General features: G+C 42.0%; 1 protein-coding gene across 1 annotated transcript in view; it reads right to left on the reverse strand.

The window, feature by feature from the left end:
- Window positions 1-10,188: 10,188 nt before the first annotated feature.
- Window positions 10,189-10,368, reverse strand: part of ganc (glucosidase, alpha; neutral C) — a 72,647-nt gene continuing 72,467 nt past the window's right edge. Inside the window, exon 23 of the mRNA XM_061986818.1 lies at window positions 10,189-10,311. Within this exon, the coding sequence (XP_061842802.1) occupies window positions 10,202-10,311 (110 nt within the window). The 3' untranslated portion in view covers window positions 10,189-10,201. The remainder of the gene's footprint in view (window positions 10,312-10,368) is intronic.

Raw genomic sequence — 10,368 nt, forward strand, 5'->3', positions numbered from 1 at the left:
AAATGACCAAATTTCAATGTTAAATCAACGTTAGAAACTAACATTGAATAAACGTTGTCAAAAAGCATGTTGTTTCAATGTTGTATTTGTGTTGTAGAATATTGGTTGGGAAATGACCACATTTCAATGGTCAAATCAACGTCAGAACCTAACATTGAATAAACGTTGTCAAAAAGCATGTTGTTTCAACGTTGTATTTGTGTTGTAGAATATTGGTTGGAAAATGACCAAATTTAAATGGTCAAATCAAGGTCAGAACCCAACATTGATTAAACGTTGTCAAAAAGCATGTTGTTTCAACGTTGTATTTGTGTTGTAGAATATTGGTTGGGAAATAACCAAATTTCAATGGTCAAATCAACGTCAGAACCCAACATTGATTATACGTTGTCAAAAAGCATGTTGTTTCAACGTTGTACTTGTCTTGTACAGAATTAGTTTGAAAATGACCAAATTTCAATGTTAAATCAACGTCAGAACCCAACATTGATTAAACGTCAAAAAGCATGTTGTTTCAATGTTGTATTTGTGTTGTAGAATATTGGTTGGGAAATGACCAAATTTCAATGGTCAAATCAAGGTCAGAACCCAACATTGATTAAACGTTGTCAAAAAGCATGTTGTTTCAATGTTGTAGAATATTGGTTGGGAAATGACCAAATTTCAATGTTAAGTCAACCTAACAACCCAACATTGATTAAACGTTGTTAAAAAGCATGTTGTTTCAATGTTGTATTTGTGTTGTAGAATATTGGTTGGGAAATGACTACATTTCAATGTTAAATCAATGTCAGAACCCAACATTGATTAAACGTCATCAAAAAGCATGTTGTTTCAACGTTGTATTTGTCTTGTACAGAATTAATTTGAAAGTGACCAAATTTCAATGTTAAATCAACGTCAGAACCCAACATTGATTAAACGTTGTCAAAAAGCATGTTGTTTCAACGTTGTATTTGTGTTGTAGAATATTGGTTGGGAAATGACCAAATTTCAATGGTCAAATCAACGTCAGAACCTAACATTGAATAAACGTTGTCAAAAAGCATGTTGTTTCAACGTTGTATTTGTGTTGTAGAATATTGGTTGGGAAATGACCAAATTTAAATGGTCACATCAAGGTCAGAACCCAACATTGATTAAACGTTGTCAAAAAGCATGTTGTTTCAACGTTGTATTTGTGTTGTAGAATATTGGTTGGGAAATGACTAAATTTCAATGTTAAATCAACGTCAGAACCCAACATTGATTAAACGTCATCAAAAAGTATGTTGTTTCAACGTTGTATTTGTGTTGTACAATATTAGTTTGAAAATGACCAAATTTCAATGTTAAATCAACGTCAGAACCCAACATTGATTAAACGTTGTCAAAAAGCATGTTGTTTCAACGTTGTATTTGTGTTGTAGAATATTGGTTGGGAGATGACTACATTTCAATGTTAAATCAACGTCAGAACCCAACATTGATTAAATGTCATCAAAAAGCATGTTGTTTCAACGTTGTATTTGTGTTGTACAGAATTAGTTTGAAAATGACCAAATTTCAATGTTAAATCAACGTTAGAAACTAACATTGAATAAACGTTGTCAAAAAGCTTGTTGTTTCAATGTTGTATTTGTGTTGTACAATATTGGTTGGGAAATGACCACATTTCAATGGTCAAATCAACGTCAGAACCTAACATTGAATAAACGTTGTCAAAAAGCATGTTGTTTCAACGTTGTATTTGTGTTGTAGAATATTGGTTGGAAAATGACCAAATTTAAATGGTCAAATCAAGATCAGAACCCAACATTGATTAAACGTTGTCAAAAAGCATGTTGTTTCAACGTTGTACTTGTGTTGTAGAATATTGGTTGGGAAATAACCAAATTTAAATGGTCAAATCAAGGTCAGAACCCAACATTGATTAAACGTTGTCAAAAAGCATGTTGTTTCAATGTTGTAGAATATTGGTTGGGAAATGACCAAATTTCAATGTTAAGTCAACCTAACAACCCAACATTGATTAAACGTTGTTAAAAAGCATGTTGTTTCAATGTTGTATTTGTGTTGTAGAATATTGGTTGGGAAATGACTACATTTCAATGTTAAATCAATGTCAGAACCCAACATTGATTAAACGTTGTCAAAAAGCATGTTGTTTCAACGTTGTATTTGTGTTGTAGAATATTGGTTGGGAAATGACCAAATTTAAATGGTCACATCAAGGTCAGAACCCAACATTGATTAAACGTTGTCAAAAAGGATGTTGTTTCAATGTTGTAGAATATTGGTTGGGAAATTACCAAATTTCAATGTTAAATCAATGTCAGAACCCAACATTGATTAAACATTGTCAAAAAGCATGTTGTTTCAACGTTGTATTTGTGTTGTGGAATATTGGTTGGGAAATGACCAAATTTCAATGGTCAAATCAACGTCAGAACCTAACATTGAATAAACGTTGTCAAAAAGCATGTTGTTTCAACGTTGTATTTGTGTTGTAGAATATTGGTTGGGAAATGACCATATTTCAATGTTAAGTCAACGTAACAACCTTACATTGATTAAACGTTGTTAAAAAGCATGTTGTTTCAACGTTGTATTTGTGTTGTAGAATATTGGTTGGGAAATGACTACATTTCAATGTTAAATCAATGTCAGAACCCAACATTGATTAAACGTCATCAAAAAGTATGTTGTTTCAACGTTGTATTTGTGTTGTACAATATTAGTTTGAAAATGACCAAATTTCAATGTTAAATCATCATCAGAACCCAACATGGATTAAACGTTGTCAAAAAGCATGTTGTTTCAATGTTGTAGAATATTGGTTGGGAAATGACCAAATTTCAACGGTCAAATCAACGTCAGAATCCAACGTCGATTAAAAGTCATTGAAAAGCATGTTGTTTTAACGTTGTATTTGGGTTGTAGAATATTGGTTGGAAAATGACCAAATGTCAATCTTAAATCAATGCAACAACCTTACATTGATTAAACATCGTCAAAAAGCATGTTGTTTCAACGTTGTATTTGTCTTGTAGAATATTGGTTGGGAAATGACCAAATTTCAATGTTAAATTAACGTCACAACCCAACATTGATTTACCGTTGTCAAAAAGCATGTTGTTTCAATGTTGTACTTGTGTTGTAGAATATTGGTTGGGAAATGACCAAATTTAAATGGTCACATCAAGGTCAGAACCCAACATTGATTAAACGTTGTCAAAAAGCATGTTGTTTCAACGTTGTATTTGTCTTGTAGAATATTGGTCGGGAAATGACCAAATTTCAATGTTAAGTCAACGTAACAACCTTACATTGATTAAACGTTGTCAAAAAGCATGTTGTTTCAACGTTGTATTTGTGTTGTAGAATATTGGTTGGGAAATGACTACATTTCAATGTTAAATCAATGTCAGAACCCAACATTGATTAAACGTCATCAAAAAGTATGTTGTTTCAACGTTGTATTTGTGTTGTACAATATTAGTTTGAAAATGACCAAATTTCAATGTTAAATCATCATCAGAACCCAACATGGATTAAACGTTGTCAAAAAGCATGTTGTTTCAATGTTGTAGAATATTGGTTGGGAAATGACCAAATTTCAACGGTCAAATCAACGTCAGAATCCAACGTCGATTAAAAGTCATTGAAAAGCATGTTGTTTTAACGTTGTATTTGGGTTGTAGAATATTGGTTGGAAAATGACCAAATGTCAATCTTAAATCAATGCAACAACCTTACATTGATTAAACATCGTCAAAAAGCATGTTGTTTCAACGTTGTATTTGTCTTGTAGAATATTGGTTGGGAAATGACCAAATTTCAATGTTAAATTAACGTCACAACCCAACATTGATTTACCGTTGTCAAAAAGCATGTTGTTTCAATGTTGTACTTGTGTTGTAGAATATTGGTTGGGAAATGACCAAATTTAAATGGTCACATCAAGGTCAGAACCCAACATTGATTAAACGTTGTCAAAAAGCATGTTGTTTCAACGTTGTATTTGTCTTGTAGAATATTGGTCGGGAAATGACCAAATTTCAATGTTAAGTCAACGTAACAACCTTACATTGATTAAACGTTGTCAAAAAGCATGTTGTTTCAACGTTGTATTTGTGTTGTAGAATATTGGTTGGGAAATGACTACATTTCAATGTTAAATCAACATCAGAACCCAACATTGATTAAACGTCATCAAAAAGCATGTTGTTTCAATGTTGTATTTGTGTTGTAGAATATTGGTTGGGAAATGACCAAATTTCATCGTTAAATCAACGTCAGAACCAAACATTGACTAAACGTTGTCAAAAAGTATGTTGTTTCAATGTATTTGTGTTGTAGAATATTGGTTGGGAAATGACCAAATTTCAATGTTAAATCAACGTCAGAACCCAACATTGATTAAAAGTTGTCAAAAAGCATGTTGTTTCAATGTTGTACCTGAGTTGCTCAACGTCAGGATCTAACCCAACAAGTTCACAACGTTGTTTCAATGTCTTGTGCCTGCTGGGTAGTTTGTATTACTATATTTGCTTTTCAACAGAACATATGGCCTACTTTTTAAATGTCTTATATCTTTTCACAATTTTTCAATCAATGATAGCTAACATTAGCCAGCCAAACCGCTATCGTTTGCTAACAACCCACAAAACTAATCTGTGTGTTACGTAAGATGTCATTTAAGTCATGTGTAGTATCTTTTAGTCTAAGAAATAACATGTTTGCATATGTTAAAAGAGTACATTCTCATGGTCTTCCTTCAATCCTGTCAGCCCACAGGATGTTCAGGTTTTAGTGGGCAAGATGAAACCCACCTCGAGCACCGTGGAAACTGTTCCTACTCCACTGCTCTTAAATGTCTTTGATGTTGTCGGTCCTTGGGCGGTAACATTGACAAACCTTTACTTCAGTCTGGCTTTCTAAAACATGCTGCGGTGAATCCCATCCCTAAAAAACCCAATCTTGATCCGGTGGAGCCTACAAATGATCTTACTTTCATATCAACAATCGTGTAAAAAGTGGTAGCTCAGCAGCTAACATCGATTTAGGAACAGCATGATTTTTACGATAAATATCAATCTGGCTCTTTTGAGCGTTTCCAGTGACGTGGTGATGGCCACTGACTCTGGTCCCTTCACAGTTTTGCTTTCACTCCATCTTTGATATAGTGGATCACAGCATACCGATGGATTGACTCAAATCTGAGAAGGTTTTCTGCTGCTGTTCTCCAGTGGTTTAGTTCTTGTATAAATAGAATAACTTTTAATGTTACCTTTAATGTCCAACATTTCCAATCTGTCATGCGGAGTTCCCCGGGGCTCTGTTCTGGGGCCGGTTTTATTTTTGTTGTACCTGATGCCTCTTGGTCGGTTGATTTAGAAAATGTTTTTTAATCATTTCTATTTCCTTTAATGATTCAGAGTGTCACTTTTTTATCTGAATTCCTGGAATCTGTTAAAACCAGCCTCAGTATACCTTGGGGTTGTGTTTGATCAGGCCATGTCTGTAGGGGGCCACTGTCGTCAGCTGACCCAAAACTGTTTTCATCACCTGAGAAGTATATCGAAAGTGAGAAATTTGTTGCTAAAAACCAATCAAAGTCAGTCAGCATTTCTTTACATAGCCCTTCTATCCATCAGTCTTCTTCCGCTTATCCGAAGTCGGGTTGAGAGGGCAGCAGCCTAAGCAGAGATGCCCAGACTTTGCTCTCCCAAGCCACTTCGTCCAGTTCCTCCCGACGGATCCCGAGGCGTTCCCAGGCCAGCCGGGAGACATAGTCTTCCCAATGTGTCCTGGGTCTTCCCCGTGGTCTCCTACCGGTCGGACGTGCCCTAAACACCTCCCTAGGGAGGCGTTCGGGTGGCATCCTGATCAGATGCCCAAACCACCTCATCTGGCTCCTCTCGATGTGGAGGAGCAGCGGCTTTACTCTGAGCTCCTCCCGGATGACAGAACTTCTCACCCTATCTCTAAGGGAGAGCCCCACCACCCGTCGGGACAAACTAATTTTGGCCGCTTGGCCGTGATCTTATCCTTTCGGTCATAACCCAAAGCTCATGACCGTAGGTGAGGATATAGGAACGTAGATTGACGGGTAAATCGGATCAATGCAGGGTCCGCATCACTGAAGACGGCGCACTGGTCCGCCTGTCGATCTCACGATCTACTTTTCCCTCACTCGTGAACAAGACTCCGAGGTACTTGAACTCCTCAACTTGGGGCAAGATCTCTTCCCCAACCCGGAGATGGCACTCCACTCTTTTCCGGACGAGAACCATGGACTCTTATATAGCCCTTAGTACCAAATGCCTCGTAGGTGAGGATATAGGAACGTAGATTGACGGGTAAATCGGATCAATGCAGGGTCCGCATCACTGAAGACGCCGCACTGGTCCGCCTGTCGATCTCACGATCTACCTTTCCCTCACTCGTGAACAAGACTCCGAGGTACTTGAACTTCTCCACTTGGGGCAAGATCTCTTCCCCAACCCGGAGATGGCACTCCACTCTTTTCCGGACGAGAACCATGGACTCTTATATAGCCCTTGGTACCAAATGCCCCGTAGGTGATGATATAGGAACGTAGATTGACGGGTAAATCGGATCAATGCAGGGTCCGCATCACTGAAGACGCCGCACTGGTCCGCCTGTCGATCTCACGATCTTCTTTTCCCTCACTCGTGAACAAGACTCCGAGGTACTTGAACTCCTCCACTTGGGGCAAGATCTCTTCCCCAACCCGGAGATGGCACTCCACTCTTTTCCGGACGAGAACCATGGACTCTTATATAGCCCTTAGTACTAAATGCCCCGTAGGTGAGGATATAGGAACGTAGATTGACGGGTAAATCGGATCAATGCAGGGTCCGCATCACTGAAGACGCCGCACTGGTCCGCCTGTCGATCTCACGATGTACTTTTCCCTCACTCGTGAACAAGACTCCGAGGTACTTGAACTCCTCCACTTGGGGCAAGATCTCTTCCCCAACCCGGAGATGGCACTCCACTCTTTTCCGGACGAGAACCATGGACTCTTATATAGCCCTTAGTACCAAATGCCCCGTAGGTGAGGATATAGGAACGTAGATTGACGGGTAAATCGGATCGATGCAGGGTCCGCATCACTGAAGACGCCGCACTGGTCCGCCTGTCGATTTCACGATCTACTTTTCCCTCACTCGTGAACAAGACTCCAAGGTACTTGAATTCCTCCACTTGGGGAAAGATCTCTTCCCCAACCCGGAGATGGCACTCCACTCTTTTCCGGACGAGAACCATGGACTCTTATATAGCCCTTTGTACCCCGTAGGTGAGGATATAGGAACGTAGATTGACGGGTAAATCGGATCAATACAGGGTCCGCATCACTCAAGACACCGCACTGGTCCGCCTGTCGCTCTCACGATCTACTTTTCCCTCACTCGTGAACAAGACTCCGAGGTACTTGAACTCCTCCACTTGGGGCAAGATCTCTTCCCCAACCCGGAGATGGCACTCCACTCTTTTCCGGACGAGAACCATGGACTCTTATATAGCCCTTAGTACCAAATGCCCCGTAGGTGAGGATATAGGAACGTAGATTGACGGGTAAATCGGATCAATGCAGGGTCCGCATCACTGAAGACGGCGCACAGGTCCGCCTGTCGATCTCACGATCTACTTTTCCCTCACTCGTGAACAAGACTCCGAGGTACTTGAACTCCTCCACTTGGGGCAAGATCTCTTCCCCAACCCGGAGATGGCACTCCACTCTTTTCCGGACGAGAACCATGGACTCTTATATAGCCCTTAGTACCAAATGCCCCGTAGGTGAGGATATAGGAACGTAGATTGACGGGTAAATCGGATCAATACAGGGTCCGCATCACTGAAGACGCCGCACTGGTCCGCCTGTCGATCTCACGATCTACTTTTCCCTCACTCGTGAACAAGACTCCGAGGTACTTGAACTCCTCCACTTGGGGCAAGATCTCTTCCCCAACCCGGAGATGGCACTCCACTCTTTTCCGGACGAGAACCATGGACTCTTATATAGCCCTTAGTACCAAATGCCCCGTAGGTGAGGATATAGGAACGTAGATTGATGGGTAAATCGGATCAATACAGGGTCCGCATCACTGAAGACACCGCACTGGTCCGCCTGTCGATCTCACGATCTACTTTTCCCTCACTCGTGAACAAGACTCCGAGGTACTTGAACTCTTCCACTTGGGGCAAGATCTCTTCCCCAACCCGGAGATGGCACTCCACTCTTTTCCGGACGAGAACCATGGACTCTTATATAGCCCTTAGTACCAAATGCCCCGTAGGTGAGGATATAGGAACGTAGATTGACGGGTAAATCGGATCAATACAGGGTCCGCATCACTGAAGACGCCGCACTGGTCCGCCTGTCGATCTCACGATCTACTTTTCCCTCACTCGTGAACAAGACTCCGAGGTACTTGAACTCCTCCACTTGGGGCAAGATCTCTTCCCCAACCCGGAGATGGCACTCCACTCTTTTCCGGACGAGAACCATGGACTCTTATATAGCCCTTAGTACCAAATGCCCCGTAGGTGAGGATATAGGAACGTAGATTGATGGGTAAATCGGATCAATACAGGGTCCGCATCACTGAAGACACCGCACTGGTCCGCCTGTCGATCTCACGATCTACTTTTCCCTCACTCGTGAACAAGACTCCGAGGTACTTGAACTCTTCCACTTGGGGCAAGATCTCTTCCCCAACCCGGAGATGGCACTCCACTCTTTTCCGGACGAGAACCATGGACTCTTATATAGCCCTTAGTACCAAATGCCCCGTAGGTGAGGATATAGGAACGTAGATTGACGGGTAAATCGGATCAATGCAGGGTCCGCATCACTGAAGACGGCGCACTGGTCCGCCTGTCGATCTCACGATCTACTTTTCCCTCACTCGTGAACAAGACTCCGAGGTACTTGAACTCCTCCACTTGGGGCAAGATCTCTTCCCCAACCCGTAGATGGCACTCCATTCTTTTCCGGACGAGAACCATGGACTCTTACATAGCCCTTAGTACCAAATGCCCCGTAGGTGAGGTTATAGGAATGTAGATTGATGGGTAAATCGGATCAATACAGGGTCCGCATCACTGAAGACACCGCACTGGTCCGCCTGTCGATCTCACGATCTACTTTTCCCTCACTCGTGAACAAGACTCCGAGGTACTTGAACTCCTCCACTTGGGGCAAGATCTCTTCCCCAACCCGGAGATGGCACTCCACTCTTTTCCGGACGAGAACCATGGACTCTTATATAGCCCTTAGTACCAAATGCCCCGTAGGTGAGGATATAGGAACGTAGATTGACGGGTAAATCGGATCAATGCAGGGTCCGCATCACTGAAGACGCCGCACTGGTCCGCCTGTCGATCTCACGATCTACTTTTCCCTCACTCATGAACAAGACTCCGAGGTACTTGAACTCCTCAACTTGGGGCAAGATCTCTTCCCCAACCCGGAGATGGCACTCCACTCTTTTCCGGACGAGAACCATGGACTCTTATATAGCCCTTAGTACCAAATGCCCCGTAGGTGAGGATATAGGAACGTAGATTGACGGGTAAATCGGATCAATGCAGGGTCCGCATCACTGAAGACGCCGCACTGGTCCGCCTGTCGATCTCACGATCTACTTTTCCCTCACTCGTGAACAAGACTCCGAGGTACTTGAACTCCTCCACTTGGGGCAAGATCTCTTCCCCAACCTTAGTACCAAATGCCCCGTAGGTGATGATATAGGAACGTAGATTGACGGGTAAATCGGATCAATGCAGGGTCCGCATCACTGAAGACGCCGCACTGGTCCGCCTGTCGATCTCACGATCTACTTTTCCCTCACTCGTGAACAAGACTCCGAGGTACTTGAACTCCTCCACTTGGGGCAAGATCTCTTCCCCAACCCGGAGATGGCACTCCACTCTTTTCCGGACGAGAACCATGGACTCTTATATAGCCCTTAGTGCCAAATGCCCCAAAGGGCTGCATCGTCGGATCTGATCCCACATTTGTACAAAAAAAAACTCGATGGGAACAATGAGAAACCTTGGAAGGGACCGCAGACACGAGAACATAACACTTTTGAAAAAGGTCACAAAAAGCTTTTTGTCAATTTAATTTTAATCAAGTAAGCAAGTTAAAACCTGTGATTAATCATGATTGATCTCAGCATTACTATCAACATATTTCTATGTCCCAGTCCTTCGCCACGCTGAGTTTCAACCCGTCCAGGGCGAGCGAGCGACGCTCCTCGTTGTACTCAAACTCCGCCGGGTTTCTCTCCGCCCCTGTGGACACAGACAGAGTTCTACGTGGGTTCTGCTTGGTAGACCATGCTACGTGTA

This window comes from Nerophis lumbriciformis, linkage group LG26 (assembly GCF_033978685.3).
Source record: "Nerophis lumbriciformis linkage group LG26, RoL_Nlum_v2.1, whole genome shotgun sequence".
NCBI classification, from domain to species: Eukaryota; Metazoa; Chordata; class Actinopteri; order Syngnathiformes; family Syngnathidae; genus Nerophis; species Nerophis lumbriciformis.